The sequence below is a fragment of the Diprion similis genome, chromosome 10, assembly GCF_021155765.1.
Source record: "Diprion similis isolate iyDipSimi1 chromosome 10, iyDipSimi1.1, whole genome shotgun sequence".
NCBI classification, from domain to species: domain Eukaryota; kingdom Metazoa; phylum Arthropoda; class Insecta; order Hymenoptera; family Diprionidae; genus Diprion; species Diprion similis.
Window position 1 is genome coordinate 18,215,395 of NC_060114.1, and position 21,057 is coordinate 18,236,451.

General features: G+C 37.7%; 1 protein-coding gene across 3 annotated transcripts in view; it reads left to right on the forward strand.

The window, feature by feature from the left end:
* Window positions 1-21,057, forward strand: part of LOC124410761 (plexin-A4) — a 68,280-nt gene that overhangs the window by 5,139 nt on the left and 42,084 nt on the right. For all 3 annotated transcript variants that reach the window (XM_046889365.1, XM_046889367.1, XM_046889366.1), the window contains exon 2: window positions 17,300-18,663. In XM_046889365.1, coding sequence (XP_046745321.1) covers window positions 17,545-18,663 — 1,119 coding nt within the window. In that variant the 5' untranslated portion in view covers window positions 17,300-17,544. The remainder of the gene's footprint in view (window positions 1-17,299; window positions 18,664-21,057) is intronic.

A 21,057-nucleotide genomic window follows, 5' to 3' on the forward strand; every position in this document is an offset into this window, starting at 1 on the left:
AATTTCGCGCGCTGTTTTATACACGTTATAATAGTTAGATGATGCATTACACGCTTGTTTTTCCGACCTCCTGTCGAAAACAGCACAACAACCATGATTTTTTCGGTGTAAGTAACAGCCAGGATAGATATACGATATTCGTACAGCTGAACAAAAAAAAAAAAAAAAAAAAAAAAAGGGAGACGAGCAAAAAAATTAAAATAGAAGAAAAAACGTATTTCGGACGGACGGAGTCGAAATTTGATCCTACACTCGCGATATATATTATATGTATATATTTACACGTCCGCTTCGTTCGTTCGTTCGTTCCATTTACGAGCGATAATAACGGGTTGGTTTTGCGGCTAGATCCTCGGCATTTAATCATTCTTATATTCTCTCTATCGTCTTTTCGTTTATAGTATTTATTGACGGTGTTTTTTTTTATTTTTCCCTTGTTTTAATCACATCCTTTGTACAAGTGGACTCTGTATTAAGAAGTTAACGTAACGAAAAATGAGGGAGAAAAAAAAACTCATCGTTGTGCAATTTTCGAAAGTGTTTCGCTTGGCAAATTTAAGTATGATTTCTTCGTTATGGTTTACCAAATTTCAGTGATAATTATTGACGATTTTTTGTCACTTACAGAGTAACATTGTTAATTTATAATTTCATATCAAGCTTGAAATTCATTAATTTTTTTATTTTTAAGAATACATACTTCGTTACGTTTACATTTACTAACTTCACTCTGTTTCTTATATTCTCTTAGACTACCGCCGCGTGACGTCACACGATGATGACGAAATAGTCGGTAATAATTCATGAGACGTTATCTTCTCCGGTTTCGTTTTCTCTGCACGAATTCAGTTGCAGCGCGAAACTGTTTCTCTTCTTTCTTATCTTCATCTTATTTCTCAAATTCCTCTCTCTCTCTCTCTCCCCCTCCCTCTACCGTTTCGTTTTTCTTCACACCCCCAAAGCGTCGAATCGATTATTAGAGACACATGCATTATTCATACACGTGTGTTTCCGACGATGAGAGCAGGTTAAATAGGTGTATAATACATACGTATAAACCCACGTTGCGTTTCCTTCGAGGAGGACTCTACACATCGACTTCAGATGAGTTTAACGATTTGATCGTGAAGTTGGCAGTAGAAGCGGCGTTCCTTCTCGCCCCCGCCCCCACAGTTTAATAACTTTCTCGTCTGTTCTATATGTGTTGCATGTATAGAGTTGTGTGTAACTGCATATATATATATATATATAAATATACATGTATATGCATGTATGCATAGCTACTCCATCTGAATTTATTAGCCAGTTATCCATGCACGATTTATGCATGAATTTGTACACGACGATATTAATACACACAGCTAACAACCATCCGAACGCTTAAACGAGAACCTTGGAAATGCGAGGAGGATGATGATCTTGCTGTCGATGGTAGCTTTGCAATCCAGAGACGAATCGGGATCCGCATTATGTGTCGAGATCCGCGTTTCTCTTTTTCACTTCCTTTCGAGGAGAGAAGAAAAATAAACAGAGCATTTCGGAACGGTGACCGACGCATGGAATGGAATTGCCTCGGAAATTATATTATATCCCTAATGTTACTAGATTTTCTTTCATTAACCCATTATTTTGCAGAGTCAAATTTTATAACAAGATCGGTAGTGTTGTGTTATCGTTTTTGGAATCGCTGATTAAAAAAACTGAAATGAAATTTTAAGAATTCAAAATGGCGGATGAAAATTTCAAATTTTATCAAATCCGATGGAAAAATTCTATACGCATGTGAAGAATACAGTGAAACTTTGATGATATCGAGTTTTTGATTATTAAAATGACTAAAAAAGATGTGATAAGAAATTCCTCCAAACAAAATTTAGATTATGGTACTGTGTGGTCAGAAATTTTTTTTTAATCTTCTGCGATGAAAGTGTAAGCGCAGGGAACTTTCCAGCGTATTGCTCCCAAAAGTTTCTTGCACATACACTTTCATCGCAGGAGATTGAAATTTTTTTTTCAGGCCAGGTACTACCATAATCTAGATTTGGTTTGGAAGGAATTTTTGAGAACTTTTTTTTGAGTTATTTGAAAAACAAAAAACTCAATGTAACCGAAATTTAAGGATTCTCGGCGTCCCCACTTGAATTTAGAATGACTTTCAATGAGCTCGTTTTTCAAAAAATATCAGTGTGTTTTGTTTATTGCGCTTTACTCAATTTCAGACAATCCTGAAAGTGTGAAGTAAAGATTTTCCCTAAACACGCATCGTTGGAGTAACGTTACGAACTTCAACCTCATGAATTCTCAGGGAATGGGGATCCGTTTTTGTCAAAATCTACCCAGGGGGCAGCATCATAGATCATTCTACAAGACGAATAAAAATAAATAAACGATTTCATTTACTTTTTACAATCATTAAATGAAAAAGGATAACTCAACTATATATTTATCTGTACAATAACTTTCTTTCTTTTCAACAATTACATCCATTGCAAAATGGCTTGAACATAACCTCGAAGATTACGAAGACCTAAAATTTGTATTTATAGTTTGTTTTTTTTTCCAAAGAAAGCGGCGTTTCTCATCTCTTGGAAAAGTAAAATTTGCATTACCTTTACAAAATCGTACGGAAATGTTAATTTCTAATTTAAAAAAAATCAATATTTAAAAATTGTCGCTTTAAAAAATTTGCTCATAGGCTGCGCCCAAGCGGATGACTTTAGCAAAATGGATCCCCATTACGTTTTCAAAATTAACTGGACGCCCTGATACACGATGTATTATGTTATACGTGTAACTCACTCGCTCACTGACCTACGCTTTCAGAATTCTGTACGATTGGCTATTGAGATAGGCTGCGAGCAGCCCTGCGGAACCGACTCTCTCGACCTTATAGGTATAGTTCATCACTCGCGTGACGTGACGTGACGTGACGTGACTTGACGTGTTTCAGAGAGTCGCTAGTCGGGCAGGCATCGACAAGTCAGGCAGCAGCATAGCAGGGCGTTGTCTCGCTTGGCCTGCCTGTCTGCACCACCACCCTGAGTAGGTTCATACATAGTATTACAAAAACCTGACACACTGACGACTCTGGGAAGTGAGGTTCGATTCTACAGAAATCAGTTCTACAGACTCGTTTCTACATCAATATTCTTCTACGGAATATTTTTCTACAGAAAGGAACTTCAAAATTCGCATCAGAAATTATTCTTCATGATTTATTCTACATGAGAATTGTTCTACAGAATATTTTTTTTCTATAGTAAGGAATTTGAAATTCGCATGAAAAATTATCCTGCATATTCTGTAGAAAAATATTCTGTAGAACAATTCTCATGTAGAATAAATCATGCAGGATAATTTTTGACGCGAATTCCAAGTTCCTTCATACAGAAAAATATTCTGTAGAAAAAAATTCATGTAGAAACTAGTCCTGTAGACCGTATTCTGTAGAATATTGGTTCTGTAGAACTGATTTCTGTAGAATCGACCATCTCCCAACTCTGGGACAGTGACTTTATTTTATCCTTCTCTTCCCTTTTTCTTTTTTATCTTTTGTTTCGCTACGAAGAATAAGGATTCTCGTACCTATATACACACACGTGTGCGCGCGTAAGCAAGTCAATATCCTACGTAGTTACTGTACAAAGTAGGTTACAGGCTGATTCTACGGAATAAGAAGAGAGATACCGCGGTCAATTCACTTATCTAATCTTTTGCATACAAACCGCAAACCTCGATAATTTCCCATCGTCTACTTTTTCCTTCTTTTTTTTTTTTTTTTTTTTTTTTTTTCTCTTCACTTCTTTATTATAACAACGTGCTAAATTTTGTTCAAAACTAGCTGTCTTTCATATTTATAATATTCAATGAATGTCTTTCGATAAATTTTTATCTCTTTTCTTCTTTATTTATTCATTCGAAAAAAAAAAATTAAAAAAATACTCGATTCAATATTCACCAAGAAATTATCCGATGGAAAATACATGTTCATTAAATTTTACGAACGCGTACAAATTTCTTACGAAAAATTGAGATAACATACCTAAATTATGTAGGTATTAATACAATACATTTCAGAAAAAAAATGATATCGAGATTTGGAAAATATTTTCAAAGCAACTGATATCTAGGTATACATAGATAGGCGAGAGGCGGGTAAAAGACCAAAGACAATAAAATTGCTCTGTCGAAATTCGTCTTAACGTTATCTTTGTCACTAAGGGGCCCATTTTGCTCGCCTCTATTCTATTTGTTTTTAAAAATGTTACTCCTGACGAGTTTTTTTCATGAAATTATTATTTTTTTTTTTTTTGGGAGGAATAACGATTATACCCTTATATATATATATATATATGTATACACACATCGATATACATATTAAATTGAATGCTTATTTTATTATCATTATTATTCTTATATCTTTCAGTTTATAGTACAATGTCTCACGTATATACATTTATATATATATATATATATATATATATATATATATATACGTATGTATACATGTATATTTAATGTACGCTATATATAGATATATACGTATAACTATGCGTATAAAACATACAGCAGTATTGAATTTCATCCGCCAACAGAAGCAGCATCGTGATTATCTGACGTTGGCCGGCTATACGTAACGATATACATAACGCGCGGTGTATACATAAGCGCACTGTGCGCGTCGCGTCGCCTCGTGTGAACTCTTTGATAAACGTGGAATATACATATACATACACACACATGTATATATACACGTATAAACTTTTACGCCTTTGTATGTATAACGTGTAGCTGGGAAATCTAATATATTTAGGCAGCACATATTATCGGCTGGATTGTAATTCTATATACCTATTATTTCTGCTTATTTTATCTGAACGACGATTATTCAATGTGTAATTACGACAAGAGTGAGTCCGCGTTGGTAGGTATCCTTTTATTTTTCTTTAAACAATAAAAAAAAAAAAGAAAAAAAAAATTGACAAATTAAAGTTATGGATAAGAATCATTCCGTTTCATATCTTGCAATAATTGTATAATTGACAATCGTTAGCTACAAAGATTTCAAAAATTTTTGTAGTAAATTATTGTGACGAGTTACAATACGTCTATATATTGTACATCATATTTTCGTTAGGCATTTCGAGATTATTCATCGCTTGCGATTGAATGATTTTTATTTTTTCTTCCAAGACGTGAGGAATAGGGGGTAAAAAAAAAATACACACACACACACAACTCAATAATTTTTTGTACATACCAATTATATTACACATCGATTTCAATTAAGGTCGAATCTTTCTTTTCTATTTTTGTACCAAAAATTTCTTATCACTTACTTAATCATTTTAATACCTACATTCGTCGAGAATAAACTCTGGACTTATATGTACTAACAATACATACGAAATCGCGACTACGGATTAGGATAATTTGTCTCCATATAATGCGTGCTGGTGTGCGTGATGGTGTGAGGTAAGGAACCTCGGCCGAAATAATCTAATTAGCTCAGCGCCCCTGTATATGGGGCATTCCAAGTAAAATCGAGGAGTCATTTTGCCTCGTGTAATCAGATCCTTGCTTAACCATTTTTCTTCGCATTCATTCCACTTCAAAAGAAGAGTAAGATAAAAAGATTTTTCTCATTTATTTTGAAAAATATGCTGCACAATACCAAAATTCTCCGAAACATGTTTTATTTTTCTTCTTTTCTTTTTTTTTTTTGTTTTCGCTTCTTCGGTAAGGACCGTTGGGAATTGATTTTTTTAACTTTATTTATTTATTTTCATTTTGGAAACTAGAAAAAAATATTATAAAAAAAAATATGAGGCAGCCGCAGCCCACTTTTTAATTATGATATTGATATATATATACAATCTGTGGTAAAAAGTTGCAGAATTTAGAAAATGATGTTTTTTTAGTTATACCCCCCCCCCTTTTTTTTTTTTTTTACACAAAAACGATCGTCGCGCCACCTGAAGGAGAAGCGAGAAAATTCTTTAAAAAAAAATTGGGCCTCTTTTGAAGTGGAATCAATGCGCAAAAAAAGTTGAGGTAAATGACTTCTCGATTTCATTTGGAATGCCCCATATATATCTGTGGGTGTATACCTAACGCGTATTGTGTGCAATTGTGTAAAATTAGAAACACGTATTGATACAATTACAGAGCTTACAATTGTGGAGACGATTACAATTAAACTCCTCGACACTCGATTATGCGGTTCATACTCCCGTCGTCTTCTACATACATACACACATACATACATACATACATACATGTATAATGCATGATTGCAGTATAATATCATACACAATATAATAATACACTTAATTGTGTACCCTTTATGCATAGTTGCATTGTAGTAGGTGTATGTATGTATGTATAGGTCCATATAATCGTTCGTCGCTTGGGCATTGCACTGCCTGCTTTTTCCTTACATACATTATACTTACGTCTCTAATCTAACCGACGCACATAATCTCTAGTGGAGACGTCGAGGCCCGACGATGAGTCGTTGAGCCGTCGGAGTTGCTGCGGCGGAGTTCCGATAAGAAATTTCGAAGAAGAGGAAGAAGGCCAATGAACGACGTCGTCGCGAGATGGACATGGAATTGAAATATGAGAGAGGAGAATGTTTATCAGGAATAATCGACTTACTTGGATAATAACAATATAGAGCGGTAACTACGGTTACGGTAATTACAGTGTAATTGCGATATCTGATCACTTCACTGAGGATTGTTGCGCAGCCTTATACCCGGGATAATAAAAATTGCTGGAAAACGATACGCGTGGATGACGACGACGACTTGTGTTTATTATTCATGATTCATGATGATAATACTAATCATCAATTTAGAGGAAAGACGCCGCCGCCGCCGCCGCCGCGAGCGGCCGTTTTTTTTCGACTTGCCTACAATCTTGATCCAGATTCATACTCGATACACAAAGTTATAAACTCTCTAGTGTAATTCAGTCGAGTGTTCCACGGAAGAAATAGTATACAAAGAGGAAAACTATATATACCTAGTATGTGTAGTATAGATAGGGGAAAAAATTAAGAGATGATGTTTATACTTTACTACGGTTAGCAGGGATTTTATTTTTGTACCTAGTTTTCGATAAATCTTTTCGAATCATCTAGAGACTTTTATTCTGTTTCTCTTTTTGATGGTATGAAATGAAAATCCCTACAGAGCATAATTTGGCGAGTATTCAAAAAGTATTCTTCGATTAGCCATGTATTTTCTTCAATACTTTCATCGCATCATAGATTCTTTGAATGATTTCCCAGCTTTGGAAAAAATTACGTTTAATATCCGCGGAGTTTTGCAAAATTTTGATATATGTAGGGATGGGGGGAGGCAAAACGGGGTACTTAAGGAAATACTTAATTTCCAAGGATTCAAATACGCTAAATCTTATTTATTTGTTAATTCTAACCAAAGGAAATAAAAATGATTTTCAGATGTCAGGGAAAAGAATAAAAAATCTTTAAAAATTTTTCACAATTCAAAATAATGCTCAACACTGTTTATAGAAGTCATTTTTTAATATTTAAAAGACATTTTGAAAACCAAAATTTTTTTTTTTCTCAATTCTAATTTCAGTATTTAGCTTTTTCATCTAACCCAAAAATTTTGGGGAAATTTTTTTCCTTTTGAACAATCTCTGCCGCTAAATCTTAGTTGCAGAGAATTCCCCAATCCTCTCCGCAGGTTCAGATTCCAATATACATATACATGTATGTTTCTAATATATATGTATCATATACCCTATGTAACATGTATGTATGACTGTGTGCACGTGGTATGCGCTACACCGCAAGCATGTATGAATGCATACTTATAATGTATGTGTACACGTATACACACAGCCTAGACCGTCTCTTTTACAGCGAAGAGAGGTAGAGGTCCGACGGAAGGAATGTAGTACCCACGCTATCCGTCCGTCGGTGGTCCCTTCGTTCCCTCCGTTCCCTCCGTTCCTCCTTTCCTTCGTTCGGTCGTCGAGCAAACATTATTACATTATGTCTACCGCGATGCAATGCGATGATGACGACACGGCGGTCCGGTTTCTGTAGTTTATCTTATTCTTATTATTCTCCTCCTTCTTCTTCTTCTTCGTATTTCTCTTCTCTCTATTCTTCTTGTTCCGACTCCGTAATAATAATAATAACAACAACAATGATGCAGCGCACGTGTGCCTTGCGTGAAATAGGAGGAATATTTTTTGATGCATTAAACTGAAAACTTTTTCTCATCGTCGCGTCTGTAACCATCTCCTCTAGGATGATGGTCTGATATTATTGTACATACCTATAATTCTGGATATATTGTGCCAGAGAGAATCTGCACTATAGTGTAAGGAGGCAGATATGCCACAGCGCAGCTTTTTGGATGACCAATAGAAAAGTTCCGCCATTTGACGTCACACGGCGGTCAATTTAGAATTGTTTAAAAGATTCCGAAGTAGATTAGAATGTTACATGTGAAAAGTTGACGAAATTTTTTAGTCCTTTTACCTCTGCAGTTAGTAACACCATTCTTATAGCCCTTAATAGGACAATTGAAGATTTTATTGAATTCTTGAAACGATGTCTGCACTCAACGCGATGCGTGATCCACCACGTTTGTTTATATGCGTTTATCAACGTGTAGTTGAGGTTATGTTGTATTTTTGTACGCTTGGCTCTATATGCATAATGGTGCATTTACCGAGAGGAAACAGTGAAACTTACCAGATTGTACTTCCGACTGCGCATGCGCGCGATTCTTCTGTATCGTCACGCAGGCTTGCCAAATCAAGATTTAGCTATCAAACTCGACTTGTGAAGATTATGTCGTAGGTGGGACGAATTGATTTCGGTTGAAAGGATGCTTTAGTCAGTCTTTACCGACTGCGAATAGTAATACTAAGAAATGTATTGCTATCCTCTCGTACCCTGAAGATATTTTCGATGAAACTAAAATGGTTTTGGATGTTTTTTTCATAATGTTGAAGCTAGTAAACGTAATACGGTCGTAATATTCCATGATTCAGAATTGTGCTGACTGCGATATTTCCGCATCAGTGCTGCTACTCAGAAAAGCTTTCATAATTACGGTTCAAACAAGTGACATTCTACTCCGTTGGTAAAAGGAGTAGGCAATCATAACTTCGTAATATCAGACAGTCTGACGTCTATACCCCGTTTCAAGTAAGTTGGCTTTCTCGTTCAGCCAGCTATCAGACGTCAAAAATATTGCCGCGTTACGATTATTATTTATCTATTCATTCATCGAAACAATTTTCATGTACAGGTTGATGTATAGGGTTAATTAAAGTTTAATGCGCGTGTGCTAAATTTCAGGAGATGTTGTTTACCAGGATTACCAACCGACACAAATTCAGGCGACATACAGTTCGTAACGATCTATAAGGATGTGTAACTTTCAAAATTTTCACAGCTGCTAATGTTGAACGCATTTTCCAGAGTCGATTGTAAAAATTTTTGAGGTTACGATCTGAACGACGGTTGATCATCCTGGCAATCGCTATAATGCTCTCGAATTTTAGCGCACGCGCATTAAACTGTAGCAGACTACGGACCTTTCGGTCGTTAGGAATTCACTCCGTATAGCATGAGGATACATTTCGCATATATGCGCAGCAGTCGGTCACTCACGATCAGCTTGATGAGCTTCACCGTTCCTTCGGCATGCAATTGGTATAACTAAAATACATAGATACATGCATACAGACATGGTACTACGTATCAACACGTGTCATATGCGAGAGCCGTGAAAACGGAGAACCAAAGAGACGGGGTTTGAGGGGCTAATGGGAGGGGGGAAGAACGCCTCTTCCGTTGTTGCACGTAGCATGAATCATGTTCCGTATAAATACATAATACCTAAGTGTACCGCCTTGTGTTCGTAGGTATGTCATAGCTGCATCATGTATCGCAGGACGGACTTACTTGAATTTATATTGTAGTCAGTCAGTCAGTCAGTCAGTCGTCGACGTCGTTTTCCGTGTGTGTGTGTGTGTTTGAGCGAATGTTTTAACATCACACTATGTGTAATATTTATACACACGTATCAGGCGCGTATTATAGACTCACTCAATTTCATTGTTCCTCCATCCACTAGCCGCGAGCGATTTCGATCTTACGTTTCGTTGATTTTTTATTTTTTTCTTAACTCAACTCTTGTTTATTTTCTTTGTCAGTCTTTTTCTCCGTTGTTTTTATCACTCGTTGATGCTACTTTTCATATTCGCCAGATTCTTTGCCTGTTTTATTACTTGCAACCGATCGATGGATACAATTATTAACAAGGTTCAGTGTTTCATATATTTTTCTCTGAATCCTTATTTTATGATCAGTAACAGACTGTAACAGCGTCATTCGCATATTTCTTTGGGAATAATTTTAACCGACAGAATATTAGTATTATACATTATAATGTTGCATAGAGGGAAACTGATTGCTAATTATAATGATATTGTGAATAAATCAAGTTTCCGAAAGTCTAATTTAACCCCACCGAAACTATAAAATTAAAAAAAAAAAATTACCTCTGTTCTTCTTCTATATATATATATATATATATATATATGTATGTATGTAGTATATTATATTAGAGTTGGTGAAACGATAACGGCGATGAGTCGTTTTTCAGCGACGATTTTGTACTTCTGACGAATATGGAAATCAGACGAAGGTATAACGTGAGGAATACAACCGCAATTAATTACGACGCGACAACGACGACGACGACGAAAAGCGGCATGACAATGATAATGATAATAAATTGGACAATCAACTATACAAGATTATAAAATGAAAGTGAGAATGATGTGGCTCTGGAAGAAATAAAGAGAGAATGGAAAGGTACATGTATTATATATATATATATATATATATATATACACATGGCGATGAAAACCATCATCGTCATCGCGAATCGGTGCAGCATAGCAAAAATTTCACGGCACTTTAAACATCGCTGTAGGAACGACCTTGAAACGGTATTTACCCGCAAATTCCAATCCGTTTAAATCACTTCGCTGCTCGCTCGCCACTGTCCCCTGCCCCCCGACCGTTTTTTTTTATTTATTTTGTTTTTACTTATACTATTACTTTTATATTTTATTATTTCTCATTGAACTCCGCCGCCTGTAATTCCGTTCCCTTTCCTACCTATTTGTATATTATATTGTATATATATACGTACGTGATGATCAAAAAAGTAATAGTCTGCTGACATGGCGCTGTAGCTTTCGTGAGAGCGTTTTGTCATTGTTGTCGTTGTCGTTGTCGCTGTGTTGTTACTGTTGTTGTTGTTGTTCGTACTCATACGTGTTTTATACCATCGGTAATATAATTATGTATGTCTTTTTTTTGGCTCTTGTATTCGCTGTTATAATTGATTAGAAAATAAAGTAATAACGAAAACGACGACGAAGACATTCAGATGAGAATTATTTCGTGTATATATATATATATATATATATATATATATCTAAAAAATACAAATATTTATAAAAAATAAACGGTTGAATAAAAAAATTAGAAAAAAAATCAAGTCGCTTTTTTTACCGCGTAGAATGTTATAAAAAAAAACATGAAATGATTTTGAAATAGTCGGGGCTTAATCCTTGTCGAATTGGCGTGGAATACCCCATATATGCATTTATAATAAATTACATTATCCTTGATTATAAACAAATTGCAACTTGTAAATACTTGTCCTTTGAAATTAAATAGCAATTATGAATCTTGCTAATAGTATTTATTAATAATACTATGCAACTTGTGAATAGTTTGCATATAATTAGCACGTTGCTATTTAAAGTATTTATATATACAACACGTGTTATGTGTAATAATTATAAATAACATCTTTTTGTCCCTGGTTGAAATTAGACACGTGCATTTTCACGTTGTAACTATATATATGTGTATGTATGTATATATAGTCAGAGAATACAATTCTCTTCGTCACATTTTATTCTTTCTTTCGTTTTTTGTTTTTATTCTCGTTTTATTTAAGCAATTGCTTTGCACTTTTTCTTTATTGTCATTATACTTTTTCACTCCAGTCTCAGAGGGATTATAAAAGTACCGTTCGCACAACAGCGAGCATATCCGTTTTTAATTACAATCACCGCGCTTACTTACAACACAATATCATTATACATATATCTTCGGGGCATCAATTCAACGCGGAGTTAATATCTACGTTACATCCAGCTGCTGGATGATGATACCTATACCTAAACCGATTGGCTAATTACTTCATTACTTTTATAAATTGAAATTGTAGAAGAAAATTTCAATTGCAGTCAGTCACGTTTTAAATATGTATTGCCACACTTTTTTCTTTTGTCTCCTTCTCGGGAACAAAAACAGACAAAATATTAAGATTTGTCGATTTTAGTTTACATTATTATTATTAATAATAATAATTACAAGCAATATATATATATAACAAACAAAGTAATTAAATAAATATAGAACTAGAATGTATGTATGTTATATTGTAATCTTTTGTCATAAAATTGGAAAATTTCGGAAAACAACAATTATAATATCAAGCAAAAGCTCGTATGTAAAAAAATCCGTTGTTATATGTTCGATTTTTGTACAACGTTAATGACAATAATAAGAATAATAATAATAATAATAATAATAATAATAATATTTACATCAGTAAGAATTATGCGCTTCGCATGAGCAGAGATCTTGTTTGTCAATTTGTACAAAATAATACTCATATACATACATATATCTATTTATATTATGAAGATACATCTCTGCCTTGCGGAGAGATAAAAAATTTTATCTGAACTTTAACCCTACTCGATGAGTCAAGTCTCTCTCTCTCTCTCTCTTATCTGCACTCGACACATACTTTCGTATCACGCGATGACCAGCTTGCATGTGAGACACTGTATATCCGCGCTTCACGTGTGTGGGTAAGTATAACGTATTACATGTAAGCATACGAGAGAGAAGCAATGGATTCGTGTTCACAATCAGTTCGCTCGCAGTACGGTTTTCATCGTGAAACTGGTGAAGCTTTTTGGTTCGTATGTATATACGTACTCGTGTGTAAAAAGTTGAAACCTGTCGTTACGTGCGATAATTCTGTTAAAAATAATGTTTTTCTTTATTTCGTTTCGTAAGCATTTTGCAAAAACTCCACAATCAACATTTCATTTCACATAATGGATGTATGTACAACAACGTTGAGGGTACCGTTTGGCGTTATAAACTCACCGGTGTTACTACATGTATACAAATTCTCTCCTAATCTAAATTTTCTGCCGACTCTCTAATTGTGTCTACATCGGGTATATATGTATAGTACAAGGCGCGGTTATTTAGATTCATTAACCTCTCTACCGTGTTAAGGGCTCGTCGTTATGGTATTGGTGAGGTGTGCATAAAGGTTCGTAAAAAATCATTATCGTCATCATCATCGTATCGAAACAACTGCCGAGTTCAGTTTCCGTTACTTTAATTTTTGTTGATTTTTTAGCTTTTAGTTTCTTTTTTTTCGGTTATCTTCAAATTAATGTCCACACTTTTGGGACCGTTTCCGATAAGTTGTTTAATTATGTAGTAACAAACGGAAAGCACATACGTTTTATATAGGTTATATATATATATATATTACATGGCTTGCCTTGGAATCGGGAAACTTGACTCAACTTGGAATAGACAAAAATAAATGAAAAAGAAAAGACATAGAAAGGAACAGAAAACTATAACCTAGAATCGAGAATTCTAATGTTAGAACACAACGTGTCCCACACATTGGCTTCAGTCGTCTGTTCATGCCTCTCGGGTATTATATTCTCTGTAGTAAACCATCTTCTCTCGCTTGTTGATCTTTGAGTCATTCCTCGTCGTCTGTATAACATTTAAACATAATGGCTGTGTGTAATATGATTATATTCTATATACACACATATATCTAGGCCTTTGACGGTATAAATTCTGAGTCTGAATCAGGGTGACGCGTGTAATAATCAAGCCTTTATTATTAGTCAACTTCAACTCTTAGGTGCGATAATTATCATAGGATTTATCACGCGTTCGCAAATTGTATGCCTGGAATAATTTCATGGGGATTTTTTCGTTATTAACGTGAAGTTTGTGGCAGCTCTGCTCATGTTGGCAGCTTGTATAAAGTCACACGACGAAGTTCAAGAGTTGGTAAACATTGTTCCGTTAAGCAAAAAAACAAAAAATCACTATTTCGAAGACGGAGTTGAATTCCCGTAAATATTATCGTACTTGATTTCAGACAATTTTAAACTTGCGAAATAACATCGTTTTTCTTAAAATGTTACGGATCTTAACATCATTTTACGTTACTTTACGTTAAGTTTTTTTATGTTAAGTTTCCTTACGATATTGGCTCCCAGTGCTGTCAACAATCTTTCATCTCTTTTACGCTAGTGCGTTTGTGAGGTGCTCTGCCACTGTCCTAGGGAATTTTTAGCACCGTCAGCTAATTTCGGAACACATCCATAGAAAATTCTAGTTAAATGGGGATTATGGTTACAATGACGAGAGAATGTGTCTTATCGTTGATAAAAAATTTTCTGATTACAGCAGCATTGAATCTGATTGATTCTGTTTGGTTAGTTTACTGCATTCATTCGCCAGATAACTCACGTCTCGAAATAAATTTATTTATGCGCCTAAATCAACTTATTGCAACAGTTACAAGAAAATATAGTCCGAGTGACCGTAACAAAAAGGAAGAGATGAAAAAAAGCAACAAAAAAAAACAGTAACACGTACCAAAGATTTTCAGTTTAAAGCTACGAAACTAATTTTCATTTTGTACCTAGAACTAACATAAGTTTTTCTTCGATTACGGTGAAGCATGACTACGACTGGTCAAGGAGTGACTAACCTGCCAACAATCATCGAAGAAGCTGAAGTTAGTAACGTTAACGTGACGAAATGTTACCGGGAAAAATGACTATTTTCAAATTTTCATAGTGACTTTATTGTAATAAAGTTTTCCAAAATATAAATACATTTTCTCTTATTATGACTGAACTGCATTTCAGACCTTCCCACCAAAAATTGCGAATTATAACAATTTCTCTGATTGTGAGAAGTGAATGAATCATTACAATAACGTAATACCAACTTCAGCCTCATCACAGTCGGAAATTCTCCTGGGTCTAATGTGAGTTAAGTGTATATCAGGTCAGGTCAGGTTAGGTTAGGTTAGAACACCGTTTGATTTCTCTCTCCCTTCCTTTTTTTTTACCCCTGAAAACATACCCGACGCTCTTCTTCTTTTTCTTCCCCCGCTTCCTCGATGCTGCTGCATAAGAAATCGTTTTCTCGTTTTTCTCGTCCCATTTGGCGCTGCATACTGTATGCCTCCCGTGCGTACCCGGGGCGGGGGGGGGGGGGGGGGGGGGGGGGGGGGGGGGGGGCAGTTTTGAAATATTGACTCGCGCTTCGAGGAGGTGTCATCCAGGGACGAATAGTCTATGCACATACATACGTAAGGTGTAATACGTTACCCGACGGAATGTCACACGATGAAAGTTCTTATCAAGTATTCCCTCTTTCGTGTCGTCATCCCCCCCCCCCCCCCCATTATACTCTGCACGATTTTCTAACCTCTCCTCCGTCACTTTTTTCCCTCCCTCCCCTCGCCGCCTAGTAGTAGGCTGTTATCAAAGTGTCAGGCTACACGCGATACACATTCGGAACCCGCACCGCGTTCGTGAAATCGGCCTCACGTCCTATGACGTCATACGACGCAATCCGTACACCTATATCTATGCATATTATTACACACCCGAACGTGTGTTGTTTAGTTATCTTTTAAATATCTTTTTCTTTAATCGTTGCGTGCCTAAGCGGAAATAATTTTAGACCTTGCGGCGCTAGTTTTTGTATGTGCGTATATATATATATATATATATATACATATGAACTGTATAACGAAATGCGTTTGCACGTATGCTTGCGCATTGTATATTTTAAATGTATTTCTCACCGTACGTAAGATGGAAAAAGAAATGGAAATTAGAACAGAAAAAGGTCTTCGTATGAATTAGAGAAACAAAAAGAAAATAAATAAATTATAAAAAACTCTTTCTTACGTTACGCCTGTACAGTGAAATAAACGACTGCTGTTTGGAAAAACTTTTAACTTATACGAAGGAAAGTCGGGGAATTTTAAAAGCGAAATCTTGTATAATATTATATATTATAACAAAGTTATGGGCAGTAAAATGAGCGATCTTCGCATACGCAGTTTTCTACGTCCCGTCTCATGCTAGAATCTGTATAATGTGTCTACATATACATAAACGCACTCATTACGTAGCGAGAGTTACAAATCATTGGGCTTGTTACTTTTTATACGTCTATTATTCACTGCCCACTTTAACCAAATTAAGACAATTTATATACCGACACTTAAATACGTTACAACTCTACGCTGTGGGTGCCTGTGTGCCACCAGAGCTTTATCATGCGTGTATACGTATATACGGATGTGTACCTTAAAAGGGCGGGAGTCTCAAGTCAACTCGGTGAACTGTTGAGTTTTGAACTTTGAACCGTACGATGTGATGCCTGATCTAATTGTAAAACGATATCTTACATAAGCAACGTGTATACGCACCTATTATATATACATAAAGTATATGTTTACGTGTGTATGGTGTGCCAAACTGCTGTCACATCAATCTTGAGAGCTGTTTTACAATAAGAGGAAGGGATGAAGGTCCCCACGTTTTCTAATATACGTGCATACGCGTCGAGAGTTCTGCCGAATACTTTTTCATTCTACAACTTTCATGATTGATCGAATCCACGATGTTACGTACGTTATTATTATTTCCCGTCTTCGCGATATAATAAGTCGATTGCGAACGTGTATTAACTTGTACGCAGCACCCTCGTAATCTTTTATTTATCTTATGGATGAAATTTTTTTTTCTTCTACGGAATTATAAATCACATCCTGTTATTCTTGAAAGATGGATTGCTTCACAGAAAGATTCTGTCCTCGTAGTTGTTGAAAGTATACGTGCAGGTAGTCGGTCATCATTGGCGTGATACAAGGAACGCCGTTTTCCTCCCTCAAGTATCCATAATTCGTAGAATGAATCCGATGCCGAGTATAATATTTCTGCACCTATAATAACATGTTTCGCTTACGTCCAACTATTTTCTACAGAACTGTTTAAAATCAGAATACCGCACGAGAAATATGATTTACAAGCATAACGGTTCTTTTTATTTTTATGATTCCAGAAACCAACGTCGTCATCATCGGTGCGATAAAAACCGCGTCAAGACCTAAAAATCGTGAATCAACGGTAAACAAGAAGCGTGAAGACCCGAAGAGGCGAAGAAAAACAAGGAAAAGTCTTAAGCGCGAGGCGAAAGTGACAAGAAGAAGGAGCGAGAGATCCCTGCGCGAGTTGGGCGTCTTGCATAAAAGTTAGTGGTGGCGTCTCTGGGACGTCACTGCACAAGACTACCCTCAGTGTGCGAGAATGTTACCACGAGGAGTGAGGGCGTTACTCGCCCTGCTGGTACTCTCGGCGTCGACGAGGGCGTCGAGGAGCACGCCCGCGGACATAGTGCACACGTTCGCCGACCCTGAAGTCGAGCGTCTGAACCACCTGGTGGTGGACAAGAACACGGGGCGAGTGTTCGTGGGTGGTGTGAACCGTCTGTACCAGCTGTCGCCGGACCTGGACCTGGTGGTGAAGGAGGTTACGGGACCGAAGAACGACTCGAACGACTGTTCGATGATCGACTGTCCGGCCGGCGTGGTCAAGAAGTTGACCGACAACGTGAACAAGGCTCTGGTCATCGACTACACGACGACGAGACTGATATCGTGCGGCAGTCTGTTCCAGGGGATGTGCACGGTCCGGAATCTCCACAACATATCGGACGTTGCTCAGGAGGTGCGGGAGGCCGTCGTCGCCAACAACGCGACCGCATCGACGGTAGCCTTCATCGCACCGGGTCCTCCGAACCCGCCGGTCTCCCAGGTCATGTACGTCGGCGTGACCTACACCGCGAATTCGCCTTACAGGTCCGAAGTCCCAGCGGTTAGCTCGAGATCACTGGATAAAGAGCGGATGCTCGTGATCGCCGAGACGGCGGTGACGACCGGGACGAGAATGTTCGTCAACTCTTTGGCCAGAGAACGGTTCCCCATAAACTACGTACACGGTTTCAGCAGCGAGGGTTTCAGCTACTTCCTCACCACTCAGCCGAAGAGCACCGCCACTGGAAGCGAGTTCATTTCCAAGCTGGTGCGCGTCTGTCACGACGATCAGAACTACTACTCGTACACCGAGATACCGATCGACTGCACGAACGAGCTGAGGAAGTACAACCTCGTCCAGGCGGCTTACGCCGGCAAGGCTGGGTCCGACCTTGCCGGACACCTCGGCATCACCGCCCAGGACGACGTACTCTTCGCCGTTTTCTCCGAGAGCAACGCCACCACCAACAGGCCGTCGTCCAAGTCCGCGCTCTGCGTCTACTCCCTAAAAGCCATCAGGAGAAAGTTCATGTCGAATATTCAACACTGCTTCGCCGGGCAGGGGCAGCGGGGATTGGACTTTATATCGCCAAGTCATCAGTGCGTTCCTACGGTGAGTCTTTGCTTTGTTCGTTTATTCCGCGTTGGCGTTGTTTCTTTTTCAACTCGTCGTTTTCGTGCCGCGGAATCAGGCTTTGAAATTTCGACACACGTTCTTTGTTTTTGTTATCCCGCCATCTTCCTCTGTATGAGTAAAAATTAGGCAAAATCGATGAACGTGATTGTTTCATGACGCGGTATATCTGAGGCTACATCATCACTTTAATACCTACCTACAGCAATACCTTACGGTATCAAACAGATACTCTAGCTGACTGTGCGTGATCCTTGCTCGGTCCGGTGAAGGACAAACCGTCGCGTTTTCTTACCTGTTATGGTATTCGGATTGCAGCTCTACTCGCACCTGCGGTCGATTTCTTGTACATTACCAATGACAGGCGTCTCAAGATGTACAGTACGTCGAGTATATCCACTTGCAGAGTGAGATCTGAATTTCCCACGTTTTACGATGCCGATATACTATAATGCGGACGAATCAATGAATCAATTGAAAATTCTTCCGACACAGCTGCATTACTTCCGAGGAATGTCAATGCGTAGAATTATACGTGTCTCCTTTCATTGCTAAGAATCATTGCTGAATTTGGTGATTCAGTAGTACAAAGAGACTGTATAAGAGAAAAAAGTGAAAGGAATCCTCGGTCAAATTAATTCAGTAGACGTCAAGTGACGAAGTCTGGTGTCGTTGGCAGGAATTTTTTCGAGACTAAAGTGTCAGACTGCCCAGCAACTTAAGTGTCTGATAAAATTACTCGGAACTTGATCTCCTGATTATCAATTCGCGTGAATACTTCCAGTCAAAACCACAAGTTCAGCATCTGCGTGGTGTAAAAAAATGTGGTATTAGTCACGGTGTCCAGTTATCATTGAACAGTCCTGGAAACTATCTTTGAATTCGTCTTGTGTTCTGGAATTATTGTGTTTTCAATGTCCTTGTATAACCTGGAAAAGTCGTCCTGGAATTTTTCCTCAATTTGTTACGGATCCAATACTGGACACCATGTAGTATTTTTCGGTGCAAAGACTACCATAAAACAATCTTTACCATCAGTTCAGAAATCCAACATCACAGACAGTCGCAGTGTTGGATCGACATCAAGTAGCATAAGATTGAGATCAGATAGTGTCAGAATGACACTAGATAGTGTTAGATTGATATGAACTCAGATAGTGCCGAGAATCACTTGAAGTTTCTCGTATCGGTTGGCAAATGTAACGAAGCCAACGTCGGACTTCTTCTCTTATTATCAGCATTCCGAAATAGCTGCCGTTGTCTTCACTGGCTCTACCACTGTTATCGTTCACAGTGGAATGAATGCTGTTGCTTGTCACTGCCTCCCAACGAGGGTCAATAATCGGACATCCTGCAGCAGGTACCGGGTCACCTACAAGGGACCTCGACACCCTTCAAGTGTCGTACCTGATTCACTTGACCGCACCGCGCAGGACGGTCGATATTATCTCGAGCGTAGCAGCAACGGCCAATGAACGTCAGTCAGGTTGTCACCGAACTTTTGTTTCCATCGTATGTTTCGTTTTTTCATACCATATGCAGTCCGGAGAATAAACCAAAAAGGAAATTAAGGTTCTTATAAAGAAGCGTTGTACACGTCGAAAACGCGGGGAAGCAAAACTCCTATACCGCTCAAGCGATCAGAGTGAAACTTGGCCAGTTAATGCCTTATTTTGGCAAAAAGTGGAGCGTCTTTTTACTTTTGAAAAATTAAAAAAAAAAGTTTACAAATTGGTTACCACCCACAGAAATTGGCCAAATTTTCACAGTTGCACTGAATGGATCGGATTATCCGGTATGATGCCACTCGGCGGTGATGAAACACACATTTTGAGCCCAGTCCTATGAGATTTGATGGTGAAATGACGAAATGGCAGCTGATCTGGTTTTCGATTACGAAGTACACCGAAATCTCATTTTGGCGACATTTGTTACCGACCTTTCATGCATGCCGGTAATTTTTTACCGACATTACACGCATACATTACCGGCATGCACGTAATGTCGGTAACAAATGTCGCCAAAATGAGATTTCGGTGTTCTTCGTAATCGAAAACCAGATCAGCTGCCATTTCGTCATTTTACCATCAAATCTCATGGGACTGGGCTCAAAATATGTGTTTCATCACCGCCGAGTGGCATCATACCGGATAGGTCGATCCATTCAGTGCAACTGTGAAAATTTAGCCAATTTCTATGAGTGGTTACCAATCTGTAAATTTTTTTTCAAAATTTTGAAAAAGTAAAAAGACGCTTCACTTTTCGCCAAAATAAGGCATTAACTGGCCAAGTTTCACTCTCATCGCTTGAGCGGTATAGGAGTTTTGCATCCCCGCGTTTTCGAGGTGTACAACGGGTCTTTATAAGCACCTT